Source organism: Pempheris klunzingeri, chromosome 23 (assembly GCF_042242105.1).
Source record: "Pempheris klunzingeri isolate RE-2024b chromosome 23, fPemKlu1.hap1, whole genome shotgun sequence".
Lineage (NCBI taxonomy): Eukaryota > Metazoa > Chordata > Actinopteri > Acropomatiformes > Pempheridae > Pempheris > Pempheris klunzingeri.
Window position 1 is genome coordinate 14,020,741 of NC_092034.1, and position 23,201 is coordinate 14,043,941.

The following is a 23,201-nucleotide window of genomic DNA, read 5'->3' on the forward strand; positions in this document are numbered from 1 at the left end:
TTTTGTCTTGATGTTTGATGAAGAGACAAAGGGTACTGATTCCTGTCAGCCTACTTATAGAAACAGTCAGATGGTCTGTCAGAGGGGAGGGAGGGGTGAGTGAGGTACACATCACTTCATAGGAAGATGCAGTGTGGTCCGAGCACCACTGAGGGAAAAGTCACGAGACCTCTGAGGTCAAAGCTTTGAAGCAAAAAAACAAAAGAAACCATGAAAACTTACTTTTGACTGAATAATATCAGCATTTGTAATTATTCTGCCCGGAAAACAGTAAAGAAACTAAGTAACGATAGAAGAAATCAGCCCCCCCATGGTGACAAATAATGTCTGTGTAAGTCAGAAAAAAGTCCCCACTACAGGAAGACTTCAGTCATGACCACAGACATCAGACAACTGTTATAAAAAAGCAATGGTACTTTTATAAATCATATCAAACTTATTGAACTACATGACCCTCACAAGTTACATTGGTTTCAATCAAGTGTTGATAACTGCTGTACGTTCTTGCTCCAGCAAATATCCAGTGTCGTAAGCGTAGGCTTCAGGTGGGAGGATCCAATATTAGGAACATTTATAATATTCCTCTTGAGTCTCACATGATTCTTTCTCTCTATTTCCAAACCATTTTTTAAATTGTGTTTGTCCTTGATTGTATTCTAAAAATTAACAAACTGGTTTGATGGAGGAGGAGCCAGCAAAGGACGCTGATGACCGTCAAATGTCCTCCTAGGGACATACTGCAGGTTGGGTGGAGAGAGTACAGTGCACATCACTAGAGGTTTAGGCTAAAGCAGCGTTTTTCTCTATTGACTTGATATTCTGACTTTTTTTAAAACTTGATGATCTATTGTAATCTAATTAATCGATTGTGTACTGACATGGTGAATGTGTCTATGAATAATACAAAGGGGTAGCTTTCTGCGCTAGCTGTGTATGCATACACATGCGGGCATGAAACTAGTCACGTGTGTCCCCCCCCCCCCCACCCATTATTTTCCCCTGTGGTGAGAACACCGTGTATCAGCCAGAGCGACTGCCACAGGAAGACTGGCCTTCAGCTCTCTGCAAAACACCACCAGAAGTGACAAAAGCTGTACCACTTTGACACAAAAGCTTTATCGCTTTCTCTCAAATATCAAAGATGGTTGTGTTGAGCCTGCATGAAAAAAAATATAGGTAGAAGACTGGTCTCCATTTACTGTTGTAGCCAGTTTCCCCAATTATAGTGGAGGTGTGGTGATGTAGGTGTGACTCCTCATGCAGTCTGCAAATGATACATGTTCAATGTCGAAACTCAACTCCAGGGCACAGCGGCCGTTCGATCTACTGTCCTCAACAGAAACTTAAAGAAAATAGATATATAGATGACAGATGGAGATGTAGAGAGATATAGAAATATATTTAGGCACAGCAGCCAATGACAGACTCAAAGAAAATAAAAATGAATTAGATCAAACTGAAAAAATGGTCATTGCTCGGCGCGGCGGCCAACTGATCTATTGTCTTCAACAAACACTTAAAGAAAATAGATACACAGATGAGAAAGGGAGATAGCGAGAGATGTAAATAGACATTAAGGCACGGCGGCCGATCAAAAACACAGACTTAGAGAAAATAAAATGTACTTACTGTTTGTAGATCACCCTGTAAAAAACAAAAAATAATCCAAACTCACCAGTTAAATGTAGATATTTAGGTACAGCGGCCAACCTACCCAGCTTTTTTCTTTAACAAGAACATAAAGAAAATCACTAAATAGAGAGAGATAAAGAAGAGAGATGGGAAGATGTTGAGGCACGGCGGCCAACTCGAAACGCATACAACAACTGACTCAAAGAAAATAAAAGTGACACTTACTGTTTATTGATCAACCTGAAAAAAAAAGATGGTTCTCACCCAAATATTGAACCAAATTCAGACAGATGTACATATTCAGGCGCGGCGGCCAACCCATCTATTGTCTTCAACAAACACGTAAAGAAAATAGATATACAGATGAGAAAGAGAGATAGAGGCGGCCAATCAAAAACACAACAGACTTAGAGAAAAGAAAATGTACTTACGGTTTGTAGATCACCCTGAAAAAAACTAAATAATTGCACAAACAATAATCCAAACTCATCAGTTAGATGTAGATATTTTGGCATGGCGGCCAACCTGTTCACCGTCTTTAATCAAAACGTGAAGAAAATAGAGAGATAAATGGAGATAATCAGGCACAGCGGGCAACAAAAAACACAACACAGGCTTAAAGAAAATAAAACTGACACCGTTTTGCAGATCAAACTGAAAAAGTGGTCATTGCTCAAAAATGCACCCAAACTCACCAGTTAGATGTAGATATTTAGGCACGGCGGCCAACCTATTCATCTGTTTCTGTAACAAGTACTCAAAGAAAATAGAGTATTGGCCCAAACTGATCAGACAGATTTAGGCACGGCGGCCAACCAAATCTATCGTCTTCAACAACAACTTGAAGAAATGATAGACAGATGAATGATGGAGAGAAAGAGATACGGGACCAAAACAAACACAACACAGACTTAAAGAAAATAAAAATGGCATCTATTGTTTGGATATTTTTATAAGAAGACCTTCAAGAAGACCGATAAATCGAGAGAAAAACAGCAAGACAGGAACATAGATAGATACTGAGGCACGGCAGCCAACCAAAAACACAACACAGGCTTAAAACAGAACTGACACTTAGTGTTGGAAGACCAACCTGAAAAAACGTATTGATCCAATCATCTAATAGATGTAGATATCTAGGCACAGCAGCCAACCTGTCCACGGTCTTCAACAACAATGCTCCTGTGAAAAGTGTAAATCGATGTCTTCCAGCATCATTAAATCACTCCACTCACTTTACATAAACTCACTAAGAAGTAGGCTGCACAGGCCTGCACACCATCGCACAGGGGAGAACGCTGGAATAAGCAACTGCTATTCTCACAGTGAAGAGCACAAACAGCAGCAGAAGAGAGGCTGCTGATGTGAAACAAGAGTCTGCAGCCACGCTAGAAGCTCCGTGAGGCTGCACTTTGGCACGGCGATGCTTTAAGCTCGGTACGTGAGCATGCTAACATGCACGCAAACTCAGTGTTACAGGTCATTCAATTTCATGGAAAATCATCAAATAGTTGCTGAGTTATCAAATGTTTAGGACTCATCCTCTGGGGACCATGAATATCTGTAAAAAGAAAAAACAATCCTATAATTGGACCAATGTGGTCGACTTAGCGTTTCCATCCATAACCTTTATGTGAATACTGGGAGCATCAAGCCAAGCACTTGTTCAAACACTTGCTAAGCACTAATTCTTCAGCTACATGCCAAATGAAGCACTGCAGAGGACAAAATAGAAAGGTCGGCAATCTATTCTCACTGGAAAACGATGTAGGAAGTGTAATGCACATACTGCATTTCTTTATTTCCTCTATTAATTTGAGGATTGTCTATAACGTTCAGCAAATTAAAGTTTTCATCCAGCTCCATCTTTTGTCTCAGTGACATCAGTGACGGTGCTTCATGGACATCATGAGTCATTTCCCCTCGTATTTTGTTTTTATTGATACACAGACCTTTCCACCTCAGCCAATCATAAATACAGTTGCACTCAAAATTATTTCAATTATTGCAAATTAGGTGTATTGTCTAAATAAAAAAAGCTGTGTTCAATGAGCAACTGAAACAAGAACAATTGAAATAGCTCAACACAACTTCATATTGCAGGTGGTTTCTCCACATTCAACACAACAGGACACTTTTAATGACTCTAATGTGACGGCATGGCGCTGCACTGGCAGTGAGCGGACAGATGAAAAGCCAAAAGACACTCCGCCTCTCTAAACCCGTTTATAAGAGCTCAGTGAGCGGACTGTCATTGCAGTAACACAATTAAACACACAATGAGGAGCTTCACCTTCACAACAGCTTTACTTCTCTGCTGCCTCTGTAAGTATTGGCTCTTTATTCACAGCATCAAGTAATCCAACTAGTAACGCATCAGAATTTAAAGATAAATTACAGATGACTTTATTGTCGTTTCATTCCAGTGAACCTTGTATTATGCACTCAGGAATAATTCTGCCGTTGTCTCTGCTGTGTGTTTCAGGCTGGATCTCCGTCTCAGGCTTTGGGTCTCAGACTGTGGAGGTCCTGCCTGGTGAAGAAGTCACTCTGAGGTGCTCCAACATTTCCACTGTACCAACTGTGACAGAGTGGTTCAGAGTGGTCAACAGAACCAAACCCAGCTGTATCTCCTCTCTGTCCTTCTCTGGTGACAAAGCTAAATTCTGCAATGGATTTCAAAACGGATATGAAATGAGCTCCAACATCTCCACTGTCTTTCTTACAATCAAACAAGTGAATGTATCTGACTCTGGACTGTATTTCTGTGGATCTTACATCGACAGGAACACAGTCACTTCTGATGTGACGTATTTACGGGTTCAAGGTAAGATTGTAGTTCCGTCTCACCTCTTTCAGAGGCATATTTACAGTACATCTCAAATTCACTGCAACAGTAGTATGGACATTTATTTCACCCCCTCTGTCTTTAAAGGTTACAGTGAATATGATGGTGAAGAGGATTTTCAGACTGAAAGTAAGGTTCTCCTTTAGTATTGTGCAGGTTACCACAGAGCCTAAAGCCAGAGTCTAAGTCTGTCATTTTTCTTGTAGAGGAGCCTGATGGGATAGTAAACCTAATCACTGTGATCTTGGGTGGTCTGACTGTTTTCCTCACTGTGGTCGTCATTGCTCTGGCTGTCAAATTCAGGAAACTTCACACAGGTACAGCAGGTTTTTAATTTGCACATCCTTTGTAAGTTGTATCAACATGATGGACAATCTACAGCAAATGTGGTGGGTAATGATAAACTAATCCGATTTTTGTCTTTTGACATTTAGCTGTGAATCGAGAACCACAGCCAGGAAGAAACCAGGTGAACTGACCATTAACTTCTATAAACTGTGTGTAATGTTTGGAAAGATGCATTTAAAGACAGGATCAGTCAGTTAATGATCTTTGTCCCGAGCATCGGTAATATTCAGGAATCTGCTTGTGGTCCTCGTGGCCCCGACTGAATCACAGCCGTGGTGATATCGAGTACAACAGCACAACTAAGAGGATGTGATTTATATTTATACATTAGTACATTCAGGCAGGGAGTCAGAATTGTCCACTTTAATCTCAAACAAAACTGATCTCCATTAAATCATAGTTTGAGATCCAAATTTCAGTTTTTTGATCATTGACCTTGAAACAAAGTCGAAGATCATTAACTCGAACAGCAGGATTTGAGCAACATTCGTAATTTTGCTCACAGTAGTCTCAAAACATGAGATGCTACGCAAATGCTAGTTGCAGCCACACTTTTTCTCTTCTTACCAACAGTGATTTTGTTTTTTTATTATCTTACTTTTGTCGAGAGAGATACGAGGACAGTATAATTATAAAATCTGGCCTATAGACTATTGCTGTTTGAGCAACTTCGTTTCGAATCAAATAGAAAACTGAACAGTGAAACACACCTGGGACTCTACTACAAATCATGTTTTGGCATTTAAATTAGACTTAGGTCAAGTATAGTTTACATCCATCTTAGTTGTAATGATTCCTTTGTGGTAAAAATCAAATTTTATGGATTTTCACAGACTCAGCTAAAGTGTGGTTGATACAGTAAATATCAAACTAATATCAATAAATAAATAAATTCTGATTTACAGAATCTGGCCTCAGATGACCTGAACTACGCAGCTCTAAGTTTTCAGGCTAAGCACAAAGGGAACCGCAGGCCTGCGTCTGGGAGAGAGCTGGAGCCAAATGTTGTGTATGCTGCCACCAGATAGTCTTAGGAAACACGTGGAACTGCCACTCAGAGTGGAACTGATGTTTTATCACGTTAATCTGCTGCTGTGTTTCTGTGTGTGGGTAGTGCGTGGCAGAACAATAAATTCTGAATAACCTTTCTGCATTTTCTCACTCGTGATTCTTCTGAGTGTGAGCGGCAACAGATACATGCTCAATGTGTGATGGATCCAGAGTCACAAAGGACTCCGATGACCGTCAAGCTCACGTACAGGGAAAATCAAACTGCCCGTGGAGGGACGGGTGAGTGAGATGCTCATCACTGGTTTGACAGGAAGAGACAGCGCAGCAGTGCGGTCTGAGAACAGCCGAGGCCACAATCACAAGCCCTTTGAAGTAACAGTCAGTGGAAAGTATAAAAAGAGGTAGTGACAACTAGCCTGCCTGCTTAAAACCTGCTGATGTATTTATACTTTTGGAGAATGACGAAATTAGATAACGATATGCTGACATACTTTGACTGTATGAGCTCAATTGAAGCGTCCACCACAGGAAGACTTCAGCAGTGACCACACGCATACTGAAGACATTTTCACACACCAAGAATACTGCTCCTGTGAAAAGTGTAAATCGATGTCTTCCAGCATCATTAAATCACTCCACTCACTTTACATAAACTCACTAAGAAGTAGGCTGCACAGGCCTGCACACCATCGTACAGGGGAGAACGCTGGAATAAGCAACTGCTATTCTCACAGTGAAGAGCACAAACAGCAGCAGAAGAGAGGCTGCTGATGTGAAACAAGAGTCTGCAGCCACGCTAGAAGCTCCGTGAGGCTGCACTTTGGCACGGCGATGCTTTAAGCTCGGTACGTGAGCATGCTAACATGCACGCAAACTCAGTGTTACTGGTCATTCAATTTCATGGAAAATCATCAAATAGTTCCTGAGTTATCAAATGTTTAGGACTCATCCTCTGGGGACCATGAATGTCTGTAAAAAGAAAAAAAACAATCCTATAATTGGACCAATGTGGTCGACTTAGCGTTTCCATCCATAACCTTTATGTGAATACTGAGAGCATCAAGCCAAGCACTTGTTCAAACACTTGCTAAGCACTAATTCTTCAGCTACATGCCAAATGAAGCACTGCAGAGGACAAAATAGAAAGGTCGGCAATCTATTCTCACTGGAAAACGATGTAGGAAGTGTAATGCACATACTGCATTTCTTTATTTCCTCTATTAATTTGAGGATTGTCTACAACGTTCAGCAAATTAATGATGTTTTCATCCAGCTCCATCTTTTGTCTCAGTGACATCAGCGATGATGCTTCATGGACATCATGAGTCATTTCCCCTCGTATTTTGTTGTTATTGATACACAGACCTTTCCACCTCAGCCAATCATAAATACAGTTGCACTCAAAATTATTTCAATTATTGCAAATTAAGTGTATTGTCTAAATAAAAAAAGCTGTGTTCAATGAGCAACTGAAACAAGAACAATTGAAATAGCTCAACACAACTTCATATTGCAGGTGGTTTCTCCACATTCAACACAACAGGACACTTTTAATGACTCTAATGTGACGGCATGGCGCTGCACTGGCAGTGAGCGGACAGATGAAAAGCCAAAAGACACTCCGCCTCTCTAAACCCGTTTATAAGAGCTCAGTGAGCGGACTGTCATTGCAGTAACACAATTAAACACACAATGAGGAGCTTCACCTTCACAACAGCTTTACTTCTCTGCTGCCTCTGTAAGTATTGGCTCTTTATTCACAGCATCAAGTAATCCAACTAGTAACGCATCAGAATTTAAAGATAAATTACAGATGACTTTATTGTCGTTTCATTCCAGTGAACCTTGTATTATGCACTCAGGAATAATTCTGCCGTTGTCTCTGCTGTGTGTTTCAGGCTGGATCTCCGTCTCAGGCTTTGGGTCTCAGACTGTGGAGGTCCTGCCTGGTGAAGAAGTCACTCTGAGGTGCTCCAATATTTCCACTGTACTAACTCTGACAGAGTGGTTCAGAGTGGTCAACAGAACCAAGCCCAGCTGTATCTCCTCTCTGCTCTTCTCTAGTGACGAAGCTAAATTCTGCAATGGATTTCAAAATGGATATGAAATGAGCTCCAACATCTCCACTGTCTTTCTTACAATCAAACAAGTGAATGTATCTGACTCTGGACTGTATTTCTGTGGATCTTACATCAAAGGACACACAGTCACTTCTGATGCAACATCTTTACGGGTTCAAGGTAAGATTGTAGTTCCGTCTCACCTCTTTCAGAGGCATATTTACAGTACATCTCAAATTCACTGCAACAGTAGTATGGACATTTATTTCACCCCCTCTGTCTTTAAAGATTACAGTGAATATGATGGTGAAGAGGATTTTCAGACTGAAAGTAAGGTTCTCCTTTAGTATTGTGCAGGTTACCACAGAGCCTAAAGCCAGAGTCTAAGTCTGTCATTTTTCTTGTAGAGGAGCCTGATGGGATAGTAAACCTAATCACTGTGATCTTGGGTGGTCTGACTGTTTTCCTCACTGTGGTCGTCATTGCTCTGGCTGTTAAATTCAGGAAACTTCACACAGGTACAGCAGCTTTTTAATTTGCACATCCTTTGTAAGTTGTGTCAACATGATGGACAATCTACAGCAAATGTGGTGGGTAATGATAAACTAATCCGATTTTTGTCTTTTGACGTTTAGCTGTGAATCGAGAACCACAGCCAGGAAGAAACCAGGTGAACTGACCATTAACTTCTATAAACTGTGTGTAATGTTTGTAAAGTTGCATTTAAAGACAGGATCAGTCAGTTAATGATCTTTGTCCCGAGCATCGGTAATATTCAGGAATCTGCTTGTGGTCCTCGTGGCCCCGACTGAATCACAGCCGTGGTGATATCGAGTACAACAGCACAACTAAGAGGATGTGATTTATATTTATACATTAGTACATTCAGGCAGGGAGTCAGAATTGTCCACTTTAATCTCAAACAAAACTGATCTCCTTTAAATCATAGTTTGAAATCCAAATTTCAGTTTTTTCATCATTGACCTTGAAACAAAGTCGAAGATCATTAACTCGAACAGCAGGATTTGAGCAACATTCGTAATTTTGCTCGCAGTAGTCTCAAAACATGAGATGCTACGCAAATGCTAGTTGCAGCCACACTTTTTCTCTTCTTAACAGTGATTTTGTTTTTTTTATTATCTTACTTTTGTCGAGAGAGATACAAGGACAGTATAATTATAAAATCTGGCCTATAGACTATTGCTGTTTGAGCAACTTCGTTTCGAATCAAATAGAGAACTGAACTGTGAAACACACCTGGGACTCTACTACAAATCATGTTTTGGCATTTAAATTAGACTTAGGTCAAGTATAGTTTACATCCATCTTAGTTGTAATGATTCCTTTGTGGTAAAAATCTAATTTTATGGATTTTCACAGACTCAGCTAAAGTGTGGTTGATACAGTAAATATCAAACTAATATCAATAAATAAATAAATTCTGATTTACAGAATCTGGCCTCAGATGACCTGAACTACGCAGCTCTAAGTTTTCAGGCTAAGCCGAAAGGAAACCGCAGGCCTGCGTCTGGGAGAGAGCTGGAGCCAAATGTTGTGTATGCTGCCACCAGATAGTCTTAGGAAACACGTGGAACTGCCACTCAGAGTGGAACTGATGTTTTATCACGTTAATCTGCTGCTGTGTTTCTGTGTGTGGGTAGTGCGTGGCAGAACAATAAATTCTGAATAACCTTTCTGCATTTTCTCACTCGTGATTCTTCTGAGTGTGAGCGGCAACAGATACATGCTCAATGTGTGATGGATCCAGAGTCACAAAGGACTCCGATGACCGTCAAGCTCACGTACAGGGAAAATCAAACTGCCCGTGGAGGGACGGGTGAGTGAGATGCTCATCACTGGTTTGACAGGAAGAGACAGCACAGCAGTGCGGTCTGAGAACAGCCGAGGTGACAATCACAAGCCCTTTGAAAAAACAGTCAGTGGAAAGTATAAAAAGAGGTAGTGACAACTAGCCTGTCCGCTTAAAACCAGCTGATGTATTTATACTTTTGGAGAATGACGAAATTAGATAACGATATGCTGACATACTTTGACTGTATGAGCTCAATTGAAGCGTCCACCACAGGAAGACTTCAGCAGTGACCACACGCATACTGAAGACAATTTCACACACCAAGAATACTGCTCCTGTGAAAAGTGTAAATCGATGTCTTCCAGCATCATTAAATCACTCCACTCACTTTACATAAACTCACTAAGAAGTAGGCTGCACAGGCCTGCACACCATCGCACAGGGGAGAACGCTGGAATAAGCAACTGCTATTCTCACAGTGAAGAGCACAAACAGCAGCAGAAGAGAGGCTGCTGATGTGAAACAAGAGTCTGCAGCCACGCTAGAAGCTCCGTGAGGCTGCACTTTGGCACGGCGACGCTTTAAGCTCGGTACGTGAGCATGCTAACATGCACGCAAACTCAGTGTTACTGGTCATTCAATTTCATGGAAAATCATCAAATAGTTCCTGAGTTATCAAATGTTTAGGACTCATCCTCTGGGGACCATGAATATCTGTAAAAAGAAAAAACAATCCTATAATTGGACCAATGTGGTCGACTTAGCGTTTCCATCCATAACCTTTATGTGAATACTGGGAGCATCAAGCCAAGCACTTGTTCAAACACTTGCTAAGCACTAATTCTTCAGCTACATGCCAAATGAAGCACTGCAGAGGACAAAATAGAAAGGTCGGCAATCTATTCTCACTGGAAAACGATGTAGGAAGTGTAATGCACATACTGCATTTCTTTATTTCCTCTATTAATTTGAGGATTGTCTACAACGTTCAGCAAATTAAAGTTTTCATCCAGCTCCATCTTTTGTCTCAGTGACATCAGTGATGATGCTTCATGGACATCATGAGTCATTTCCCCTTGTATTTTGTTGTTATTGATACACAGACCTTTCCACCTCAGCCAATCATAAATACAGTTGCACTCAAAATTATTTCAATTATTGCAAATTAAGTGTATTGTCTAAATAAAAAAAGCTGTGTTCAATGAGCAACTGAAACAAGAACAATTGAAATAGCTCAACACAACTTCATATTGCAGGTGGTTTCTCCACATTCAACACAACAGGACACTTTTAATGACTCTAATGTGACGGCATGGCGCTGCACTGGCAGTGAGCGGACAGATGAAAAGCCAAAAGACACTCCGCCTCTCTAAACCCGTTTATAAGAGCTCAGTGAGCGGACTGTCATTGCAGTAACACAATTAAACACACAATGAGGAGCTTCACCTTCACAACAGCTTTACTTCTCTGCTGCCTCTGTAAGTATTGGCTCTTTATTCACAGCATCAAGTAATCCAACTAGTAACGCATCAGAATTTAAAGATAAATTACAGATGACTTTATTGTCGTTTCATTCCAGTGAACCTTGTATTATGCACTCAGGAATAATTCTGCCGTTGTCTCTGCTGTGTGTTTCAGGCTGGATCTCCGTCTCAGGCTTTGGGTCTCAGACTGTGGAGGTCCTGCCTGGTGAAGAAGTCACTCTGAGGTGCTCCAACATTTCCACTGTACCAACTGTGACAGAGTGGTTCAGAGTGGTCAACAAAACCAAGCCCAGCTGTATCTCCTCTCTGCTCTTCTCTGGTGACAAAGCTAAATTCTGCAATGGATTTCAAAACGGATATGAAATGAGCTCCAACATCTCCACTGTCTTTCTTACAATCAAACAAGTGAATGTATCTGACTCTGGACTGTATTTCTGTGGATTTTACATCGAAGGACACACAGTCACTTCTGATGCAACATCTTTACGGGTTCAAGGTAAGATTGTAGTTCCGTCTCACCTCTTTCAGAGGCATATTTACAGTACATCTCAAATTCACTGCAACAGTAGTATGGACATTTATTTCACCCCCTCTGTCTTTAAAGGTTACAGTGAATATGATGGTGAAGAGGATTTTCAGACTGAAAGTAAGGTTCTCCTTTAGTATTGTGCAGGTTACCACAGAGCCTAAAGCCAGAGTCTAAGTCTGTCATTTTTCTTGTAGAGGAGCCTGATGGGATAGTAAACCTAATCACTGTGATCTTGGGTGGTCTGACTGTTTTCCTCACTGTGGTCGTCATTGCTCTGGCTGTTAAATTCAGGAAAGTTCACACAGGTACAGCTAACGTTTGATTTGATGCAAATCATGTATCGATCTGTGACAGACAAATTCAATGCCGAACGTTTGCTCAATGATATTTAACTAATCAGAGTGATCTTTTGTCATGAAGCTGCCAACGAAGAAATGTACGCTGAAAGAAACAAGGTGAAGCATTGATTATTATTATTATTATTATTATTATTATTATTATTATTATTATTATTATTATTATTATTGTTATTATTATTATTATCATCAATTAAAGGTTATTATATTCTATAATTCTATAAACTGATTAATATTCCAAGTTTTGACTTTTTTGGTGCAAACCAGTGTGTGTGGATAATATGATTGATAAGATTAATCCTTGTTGTTTAGAAGTTCTGAAAACCATTTAGCCTTGAGGCAGCATGGGCCGGTGCAAATCCTGTGTTGAACCACGAAAGCATAGTTACAGTATGTGACACTAAATACTTTTTTCTTCTACAGAATCTGGGCTCTCATAGCCTGAACTCTGCAGTGCTGAGGTTCCTTCCAGAGACAATGAGACAAAGGAGGTCTGCATCAGACGGACAAATGGAAACTTGTGTTATCTATGCTGCAAGCAGATAGACTCAGGACGCAACTGGAAATGTAGTATAGCTGATGTTTTTATGATATTAGTCTGCAATTTTGCTTTTCAGTGTGGTTAGGGGCAAAAAAAATATTTTGTAATGAAGTTTCAACGTTCATGATACTTATTTTTTTCCCTTTGTTGGACAAAGTCTCTGTCTTTCTTCTTTTTGTCTTGATGTTTGATGAAGAGACAAAGGGTACTGATTCCTGTCAGCCTACTTATAGAAACAGTCAGATGGTCTGTCAGAGGGGAGGGAGGGGTGAGTGAGGTACACATCACTTCATAGGAAGATGCAGTGTGGTCCGAGCACCACTGAGGGAAAAGTCACGAGACCTCTGAGGTCAAAGCTTTGAAGCAAAAAAACAAAACAAACCATGAAAACTTACTTTTGACTGAATAATATCAGCATTTGTAATTATTCAGCCCGGAAAACAGTAAAGAAACTAAGTAACGATAGAAGAAATCAGCCCCCCCATGGTGACAAACAATGTCTGTGTAAGTCAGAAAAAAGTCCCCACTACAGGAAGACTTCAGTCATGACCACAGACATCAGACAGCTGTTATAAAAAAGCAATGGTACTTTTATAAATCATATCAAACTTATTGAACTACATGACCCTCACAAGTTACATTGGTTTCAATCAAGTGTTGATAACTGCTGTACGTTCTTGCTCCAGCAAATATCCAGTGTCGTAAGCGTAGGCTTCAGGTGGGAGGATCCAATATTAGGAACATTTATAATATTCCTCTTGAGTCTCACATGATTCTTTCTCTCTATTTCCAAACCATTTTTTAAATTGTGTTTGTCCTTGATTGTATTCTAAAAATTAACAAACTGGTTTGATGGAGGAGGAGCCAGCAAAGGACGCTGATGACCGTCAAATGTCCTCCTAGGGACATACTGCAGGTTGGGTGGAGAGAGTACAGTGCACATCACTAGAGGTTTAGGCTAAAGCAGCGTTTTTCTCTATTGACTTGATATTCTGACTTTTTTTAAAACTTGATGATCTATTGTAATCTAATTAATCGATTGTGTACTGACATGGTGAATGTGTCTATGAATAATACAAAGGGGTAGCTTTCTGCGCTAGCTGTGTATGCATACACATGCGGGCATGAAACTAGTCACGTGTCCCCCCCCCCACCCATTATTTTCCCCTGTGGTGAGAACACCGTGTATCAGCCAGAGCGACTGCCACAGGAAGACTGGCCTTCAGCTCTCTGCAAAACACCACCAGAAGTGACAAAAGCTGTACCACTTTGACACAAAAGCTTTATCGCTTTCTCTCAAACATCAAAGATGGTTGTGTTGAGCCTGCATGAAAAAAAATATAGGTAGAAGACTGGTCTCCATTTACTGTTGTAGCCAGTTTCCCCATTTATAGTGGAGGTGTGGTGATGTAGGTGTGACTCCTCATGCAGTCTGCAAATGATACATGTTCAATGTCGAAACTCAACTCCAGGGCACAGCGGCCGTTCGATCTACTGTCCTCAACAGAAACTTAAAGAAAATAGATATATAGATGACAGATGGAGATGTAGAGAGATATAGAAATATATTTAGGCACAGCAGCCAATGACAGACTCAAAGAAAATAAAAATGAATTAGATCAAACTGAAAAAATGGTCATTGCTCGGCGCGGCGGCCAACTGATCTATTGTCTTCAACAAACACTTAAAGAAAATAGATACACAGATGAGAAAGGGAGATAGCGAGAGATGTAAATAGACATTAAGGCACGGCGGCCGATCAAAAACACAACAGACTTAGAGAAAAGAAAATGTACTTACTGTTTGTAGATCACCCTGAAAAAAACAAAAAATAATCCAAACTCACCAGTTAAATGTAGATATTTAGGTACAGCGGCCAACCTACCCAGCTTTTTTCTTTAACAAGAACATAAAGAAAATCACTAAATAGAGAGAGATAAAGAAGAGAGATGGAAAGATGTTGAGGCACGGCGGCCAACTCGAAACACATACAACAACTGACTCAAAGAAAATAAAAGTGACACTTACTGTTTGTTGATCAACCTGAAAAAAAAAAGATGGTTCTCACCCAAATATTGAACCAAATTCAGACAGATGTACATATTCAGGCGCGGCGGCCAACCCATCTATTGTCTTCAACAAACACGTAAAGAAAATAGATATACAGATGAGAAAGAGAGATAGAGGCGGCCAATCAAAAACACAACAGACTTAGAGAAAAGAAAATGTACTTACGGTTTGTAGATCACCCTGAAAAAAACTAAATAATAGCACAAACAATAATCCAAACTCATCAGTTAGATGTAGATATTTTGGCATGGCGGCCAACCTGTTCACCGTCTTTAATCAAAACGTGAAGAAAATAGAGAGATAAATGGAGATAATCAGGCACAGCGGGCAACAAAAAACACAACACAGGCTCAAAGAAAATAAAACTGACACCGTTTTGCAGATCAAACTGAAAAAGTGGTCATTGCTCAAAAATGCACCCAAACTCACCAGTTAGATGTAGATATTTAGGCACGGCGGCCAACCTATTCATCTGTTTCTGTAACAAGTACTCAAAGAAAATAGAGTATTGGCCCAAACTGATCAGACAGATTTAGGCACGGCGGCCAACCAAATCTATCGTCTTCAACAACAACTTGAAGAAATGATAGACAGATGAATGATGGAGAGAAAGAGATACGGGACCAAAACAAACACAACACAGACTTAAAGAAAATAAAAATGGCATCTATTGTTTGGATATTTTTATAAGAAGACCTTCAAGAAGACCAATAAATCGAGAGAAAAACAGCAAGACAGGGACATAGATAGATACTGAGGCACGGCAGCCAACCAAAAACACAACACAGGCTTAAAACAGAACTGACACTTAGTGTTGGAAGACCAACCTGAAAAAACGTATTGATCCAATCATCTAATAGATGTAGATATCTAGGCACAGCAGCCAACCTGTCCACGGTCTTCAACAACAATGCTCCTGTGAAAAGTGTAAATCGATGTCTTCCAGCATCATTAAATCACTCCACTCACTTTACATAAACTCACTAAGAAGTAGGCTGCACAGGCCTGCACACCATCGCACAGGGGAGAACGCTGGAATAAGCAACTGCTATTCTCACAGTGAAGAGCACAAACAGCAGCAGAAGAGAGGCTGCTGATGTGAAACAAGAGTCTGCAGCCACGCTAGAAGCTCCGTGAGGCTGCACTTTGGCACGGCGATGCTTTAAGCTCGGTACGTGAGCATGCTAACATGCACGCAAACTCAGTGTTACTGGTCATTCAATTTCATGGCAATTCATCAAATAGTTGCTGAGTTATCAAATGTTTAGGACTCATCCTCTGGGGACCATGAATGTCTGTAAAAAGAAAAAAAAACAATCCTATAATTGGACCAATGTGGTCGACTTAGCGTTTCCATCCATAACCTTTATGTGAATACTGAGAGCATCAAGCCAAGCACTTGTTCAAACACTTGCTAAGCACTAATTCTTCAGCTACATGCCAAATGAAGCACTGCAGAGGACAAAATAGAAAGGTCGGCAATCTATTCTCACTGGAAAACGATGTAGGAAGTGTAATGCACATACTGCATTTCTTTATTTCCTCTATTAATTTGAGGATTGTCTACAACGTTCAGCAAATTAAAGTTTTCATCCAGCTCCATCTTTTGTCTCAGTGACATCAGCGATGATGCTTCATGGACATCATGAGTCATTTCCCCTCGTATTTTGTTGTTATTGATACACAGACCTTTCCACCTCAGCCAATCATAAATACAGTTGCACTCAAAATTATTTCAATTATTGCAAATCAGGTGTATTGTCTAAATAAAAAAACTGTGTTCAATGAGCAACTGAAACAAGAACAATTGAAATAGCTCAACACAACTTCATATTGCAGGTGGTTTCTCCACATTCAACACAACAGGACACTTTTAATGACTCTAATGTGACGGCATGGCGCTGCACTGGCAGTGAGCGGACAGATGAAAAGCCAAAAGACACTCCGCCTCTCTAAACCCGTTTATAAGAGCTCAGTGAGCGGACTGTCATTGCAGTAACACAATTAAACACACAATGAGGAGCTTCACCTTCACAACAGCTTTACTTCTCTGCTGCCTCTGTAAGTATTGGCTCTTTATTCACAGCATCAAGTAATCCAACTAGTAACGCATCAGAATTTAAAGATAAATTACAGATGACTTTATTGTCGTTTCATTCCAGAGAACCTTGTATTATGCACTCAGGAATAATTCTGCCGTTGTCTCTGCTGTGTGTTTCAGGCTGGATCTCCGTCTCAGGCTTTGGGTCTCAGACTGTGGAGGTCCTGCCTGGTGAAGAAGTCACTCTGAGGTGCTCCAACATTTCCAGCGGACCAACTGTGACAGAGTGGTTCAGAGTGGTCAACAGAACCAAGCCCAGCTGTATCTCCTCTCTGCTCTTCTCTGGTGACGAAGCTAAATTCTGCAATGGATTTCAAAACGGATATGAAATGAGCTCCAACATCTCCACTGTCTTTCTTACAATCAAACAAGTGAATGTATCTGACTCTGGACTGTATTTCTGTGGATCTTACATCGAAGGACACACAGTCACTTCTGATGTGACGTATTTACGGGTTCAAGGTAAGATTGTAGTTCCGTCTCACCTCTTTCAGAGGCATATTTACAGTACATCTCAAATTCACTGCAACAGTAGTATGGACATTTATTTCACCCCCTCCGTCTTTAAAGGTTACAGTGAATGTGATGGTGAAGAGGATTTTCAGACTGAAAGTAAGGTTCTCCTTTTGTATTGTGCAGGTTACCACAGAGCCTAAAGCCAGAGTCTAAGTCTGTCATTTTTCTTGTAGAGGAGCCTGATGGGATAGTAAACCTAATCACTGTGATCTTGGGTGGTCTGACTGTTTTCCTCACTGTGGTCGTCATTGTTCTGGCTGTCAAATTCAGGAAACTTCACACAGGTACAGCAGCTTTTTAATTTGCACATCCTTTGTAAGTTGTATCAACATGATGGACAATCTACAGCAAATGTGGTGGGTAATGATAAACTAATCCGATTTTTGTCTTTTGACATTTAGCTGTGAATCGAGAACCACAGCCAGGAAGAAACCAGGTGAACTGACCATTAACTTCTATAAACTGTGTGTAATGTTTGGAAAGATGCATTTAAAGACAGGATCAGTCAGTTAATGATCTTTGTCCCGAGCATCGGTAATATTCAGGAATCTGCTTGTGGTCCTCGTGGCCCCGACTGAATCACAGCCGTGGTGATATCGAGTACAACAGCACAACTAAGAGGATGTGATTTATATTTATACATTAGTACATTCAGGCAGGGAGTCAGAATTGTCCACTTTAATCTCAAACAAAACTGATCTCCATTAAATCATAGTTTGAAATCCAAATTTCAGTTTTTTGATCATTGACCTTGAAACAAAGTCGAAGATCATTAACTCGAACAGCAGGATTTGAGCAACATTCGTAATTTTGCTCACAGTAGTCTCAAAACATGAGATGCTACGCAAATGCTAGTTGCAGCCACACTTTTTCTCTTCTTACCAACAGTGATTTTGTTGTTTTATTATCTTACTTTTGTCGAGAGAGATACGAGGACAGTATAATTATAAAATCTGGCCTATAGACCATTGCTGTTTGAGCAACTTCATTTCGAATCAAATAGAAAACTGAACTGTGAAACACACCTGGGACTCTACTACAAATCATGTTTTGGCATTTAAATTAGACTTAGGTCAAGTATAGTTTACATCCATCTTAGTTGTAATGATTCCTTTGTGGTAAAAATCTAATTTTATGGATTTTCACAGACTCAGCTAAAGTGTGGTTGATACAGTAAATATCAAACTAATATCAATAAATAAATACATTCTGATTTACAGAATCTGGCCTCAGATGACCTGAACTACGCAGCTCTAAGTTTTCAGGCTAAGCCGAAAGGGAACCGCAGGCCTGCGTCTGGGAGAGAGCTGGAGCCAAATGTTGTGTATGCTGCCACCAGATAGTCTTAGGAAACACGTGGAACTGCCACTCAGAGTGGAACTGATGTTTTATCACGTTAATCTGCTGCTGTGTTTCTGTGTGTGGGTAGTGCGTGGCAGAACAATAAATTCTGAATAACCTTTCTGCATTTTCTCACTCGTGATTCTTCTGAGTGTGAGCGGCAACAGAGCATGCTCAATGTGTGATAGATCCAGAGTCACAAAGGACTCCGATGACCGTCAAGCTCACGTACAGGGAAAATCAAACTGCCCGTGGAGGGACGGGTGAGTGAGATGCTCATCACTGGTTTGACAGGAAGAGACAGCGCAGCAGTGCGGTCTGAGAACAGCCGAGGTGACAATCACAAGCCCTTTGAAAAAACAGTCAGTGGAAAGTATAAAAAGAGGTAGTGACAACTAGCCTGTCTGCTTAAAACCAGCTGATGTATTTATACTTTTGGAGAATGACGAAATTAGATAACGATATGCTGACATACTTTGACTGTATGAGCTCAATTAAAGCGTCCACCACAGGAAGACTTCAGCAGTGACCACACGCATACTGAAGACATTTTCACACACCAAGAATACTGCTCCTGTGAAAAGTGTAAATCGATGTCTTCCAGCATCATTAAATCACTCCACTCACTTTACATAAACTCACTAAGAAGTAGGCTGCACAGGCCTGCACACCATCGCACAGGGGAGAACGCTGGAATAAGCAACTGCTATTCTCACAGTGAAGAGCACAAACAGCAGCAGAAGAGAGGCTGCTGATGTGAAACAAGAGTCTGCAGCCACGCTAGAAGCTCCGTGAGGCTGCACTTTGGCACGGCGATGCTTTAAGCTCGGTACGTGAGCATGCTAACATGCACGCAAACTCAGTGTTACTGGTCATTCAATTTCATGGAAAATCATCAAATAGTTCCTGAGTTATCAAATGTTTAGGACTCATCCTCTGGGGACCATGAATGTCTGTAAAAAGAAAAAACAATCCTATAATTGGACCAATGTGGTCGACTTAGCGTTTCCATCCATAACCTTTATGTGAATACTGGGAGCATCAAGCCAAGCACTTGTTCAAACACTTGCTAAGCACTAATTCTTCAGCTACATGCCAAATGAAGCACTGCAGAGGACAAAATAGAAAGGTCGGCAATCTATTCTCACTGGAAAACAATGTAGGAAGTGTAATGCACATACTGCATTTCTTTATTTCCTCTATTAATTTGAGGATTGTCTATAACGTTCAGCAAATTAAAGTTTTCATCCAGCTCCATCTTTTGTCTCAGTGACATCAGTGACGATGCTTCATGGACATCATGAGTCATTTCCCCTCGTATTTTGTTTTTATTGATACACAGACCTTTCCACCTCAGCCAATCATAAATACAGTTGCACTCAAAATTATTTCAATTATTGCAAATTAAGTGTATTGTCTAAATAAAAAAAGCTGTGTTCAATGAGCAACTGAAACAAGAACAATTGAAATAGCTCAACACAACTTCATATTGCAGGTGGTTTCTCCACATTCAACACAACAGGACACTTTTAATGACTCTAATGTGACGGCATGGCGCTGCACTGGCAGTGAGCGGACAGATGAAAAGCCAAAAGACACTCCGCCTCTCTAAACCCGTTTATAAGAGCTCAGTGAGCGGACTGTCATTGCAGTAACACAATTAAACACACAATGAGGAGCTTCACCTTCACAACAGCTTTATTTCTCTGCTGCCTCTGTAAGTATTGGCTCATTATTCACAGCATCAAGTAATCCAACTAGTAACGCATCAGAATTTAAAGATAAATTACAGATGACTTTATTGTCGTTTCATTCCAGTGAACCTTGTATTATGCACTCAGGAATAATTCTGCCGTTGTCTCTGCTGTGTGTTTCAGGCTGGATCTCCGTCTCAGGCTTTGGGTCTCAGACTGTGGAGGTCCTGCCTGGTGAAGAAGTCACTCTGAGGTGCTCCAACATTTCCACTGTACCAACTCAGACAGAGTGGTTCAGAGTGGTCAACAGAACCAAGCCCAGCTGTATCTCCTCTCTGTACTCGTCAGATGGCAAAGTTAAATTCTGCAATGGATTTCAAAACGGATATGAAATGAGCTCCAACATCTCCACTGTCTTTCTTACAATCAAACAAGTGAATGTATCTGACTCTGGACTGTATTTCTGTGGATCTTACATCAAAGGACACACAGTCACTTCTGATGTGACGTATTTACGGGTTCAAGGTAAGATTGTAGTTCCGTCTCACCTCTTTCAGAGGCATATTTACAGTACATCTCAAATTCACTGCAACAGTAGTATGGACATTTATTTCACCCCCTCCGTCTTTAAAGGTTACAGTGAATGTGATGATGAAGAGGATTTTCAGACTGAAAGTAAGGTTCTCCTTTTGTATTGTGCAGGTTACCACAGAGCCTAAAGCCAGAGTCTAAGTCTGTCATTTTTCTTGTAGAGGAGCCTGATGGGATAGTAAACCTAATCACTGTGATCTTGGGTGGTCTGACTGTTTTCCTCACTGTGGTCGTCATTGCTCTGGCTGTCAAATTCAGGAAACTTCACACAGGTACAGCAGCTTTTTAATTTGCACATCCTTTGTAAGTTGTATCAACATGATGGACAATCTACAGCAAATGTGGTGGGTAATGATAAACTAATCCGATTTTTGTCTTTTGACATTTAGCTGTGAATCGAGAACCACAGCCAGGAAGAAACCAGGTGAACTGACCATTAACTTCTAGAAACTGTGTGTAATGTTTGGAAAGATGCATTTAAAGACAGGATCAGTCAGTTAATGATCTTTGTCCTGAGCATCGGTAATATTCAGGAATCTGCTTGTGGTCCTCGTGGCCCCGACTGAATCACAGCCGTGGTGATATCGAGTACAACAGCACAACTAAGAGGATGTGATTTATATTTATACATTAGTACATTCAGGCAGGGAGTCAGAATTGTCCACTTTAATCTCAAACAAAACTGATCTCCATTAAATCATAGTTTGAAATCCAAATTTCAGTTTTTTGATCACTGACCTTGGAACAAAGTCGAAGATCATTAACTCGAACAGCAGGATTTGAGCAACATTCGTAATTTTGCTCACAGTAGTCTCAAAACATGAGATGCTACGCAAATGCTAGTTGCAGCCACACTTTTTCTCTTCTTACCAACAGTGATTTTGTTGTTTTATTATCTTACTTTTGTCGAGAGAGATACAAGGACAGTATAATTATAAAATCTGGCCTATAGACTATTGCTGTTTGAGCAACTTCGTTTCGAATCAAATAGAAAACTGAACTGTGAAACACACCTGGGACTCTACTAGAAATCATGTTTTGGCATTTAAATTAGACTTAGGTCAAGTATAGTTTACATCCATCTTAGTTGTAATGATTCCTTTGTGGTAAAAATCTAATTTTATGGATTTTCACAGACTCAGCTAAAGTGTGGTTGATACAGTAAATATCAAACTAATATCAATAAATAAATAAATTCTGATTTACAGAATCTGGCCTCAGATGACCTGAACTACGCAGCTCTAAGTTTTCAGGCTAAGCAGAAAGGGAACCGCAGGCCTGCGTCTGGGAGAGAGCTGGAGCCAAATGTTGTGTATGCTGCCACCAGATAGTCTTAGGAAACACGTGGAACTGCCACTCAGAGTGGAACTGATGTTTTATCACGTTAATCTGCTGCTGTGTTTCTGTGTGTGGGTAGTGCGTGGCAGAACAATAAATTCTGAATAACCTTTCTGCATTTTCTCACTCGTGATTCTTCTGAGTGTGAGCGGCAACAGATACATGCTCAATGTGTGATGGATCCAGAGTCACAAAGGACTCCGATGACCGTCAAGCTCACGTACAGGGAAAATCAAACTGCCCGTGGAGGGACGGGTGAGTGAGATGCTCATCACTGGTTTGACAGGAAGAGACAGCGCAGCAGTGCGGTCTGAGAACAGCCGAGGTGACAATCACAAGCCCTTTGAAAAAACAGTCAGTGGAAAGTATAAAAAGAGGCAGTGACAACTAGCCTGCCTGCTTAAAACCAGCTGATGTATTTATACTTTTGGAGAATGACGAAATTAGATAACGATATGCTGACATACTTTGACTGTATGAGCTCAATTGAAGCGTCCACCACAGGAAGACTTCAGCAGTGACCACACGCATACTGAAGACAATTTCACACACCAAGAATACTGCTCCTGTGAAAAGTGTAAATCGATGTCTTCCAGCATCATTAAATCACTCCACTCACTTTACATAAACTCACTAAGAAGTAGGCTGCACAGGCCTGCACACCATCGCACAGGGGAGAACGCTGGAATAAGCAACTGCTATTCTCACAGTGAAGAGCACAAACAGCAGCAGAAGAGAGGCTGCTGATGTGAAACAAGAGTCTGCAGCCACGCTAGAAGCTCCGTGAGGCTGCACTTTGGCACGGCGATGCTTTAAGCTCGGTACGTGAGCATGCTAACATGCACGCAAACTCAGTGTTACTGGTCATTCAATTTCATGGAAAATCATCAAATAGTTCCTGAGTTATCAAATGTTTAGGACTCATCCT

The 23,201-nt window shown here is 40.7% G+C and overlaps 1 protein-coding gene and 4 pseudogenes across 1 annotated transcript; all 5 read left to right on the plus strand.

The window, feature by feature from the left end:
- Positions 1 to 3,911: 3,911 nt before the first annotated feature.
- Positions 3,912 to 5,947, plus strand: LOC139223058 (uncharacterized; annotated as a pseudogene).
- Positions 5,948 to 7,531: 1,584 nt separating this feature from the next.
- Positions 7,532 to 9,565, plus strand: LOC139223048 (uncharacterized; annotated as a pseudogene).
- Positions 9,566 to 11,144: 1,579 nt separating this feature from the next.
- Positions 11,145 to 12,630, plus strand: LOC139223066 (uncharacterized). The gene is made up of 5 exons (XM_070854992.1): positions 11,145 to 11,190; positions 11,351 to 11,692; positions 11,920 to 12,030; positions 12,146 to 12,180; positions 12,505 to 12,630. The coding sequence occupies exons 1-5, from the start codon at positions 11,145 to 11,147 to the stop codon at positions 12,625 to 12,627; spliced, it is 657 nt and encodes a 218-aa protein (XP_070711093.1). The 3' UTR covers positions 12,628 to 12,630.
- Positions 12,631 to 16,707: 4,077 nt separating this feature from the next.
- On the plus strand, positions 16,708 to 18,743 carry LOC139223059 (uncharacterized; annotated as a pseudogene).
- Positions 18,744 to 20,321: 1,578 nt separating this feature from the next.
- LOC139223050 (uncharacterized) lies at positions 20,322 to 22,357 on the plus strand (annotated as a pseudogene).
- The last annotated feature ends 844 nt before the right edge of the window (positions 22,358 to 23,201 follow it).

Excerpts from the sequence above, each read along its gene's own strand:
- LOC139223066 (XM_070854992.1), top strand. The coding sequence starts at position 11,145 with ATGAGGAGCTTCACCTTCACAACAGCTTTACTTCTCTGCTGCCTCT. Across the intron at positions 11,191-11,350 it reads TTTACTTCTCTGCTGCCTCT|GCTGGATCTCCGTCTCAGGC; the intron begins GTAAGTATTGGC and ends TGTGTGTTTCAG. Across the intron at positions 12,181-12,504 it reads TGTACGCTGAAAGAAACAAG|AATCTGGGCTCTCATAGCCT; the intron begins GTGAAGCATTGA and ends TTTCTTCTACAG.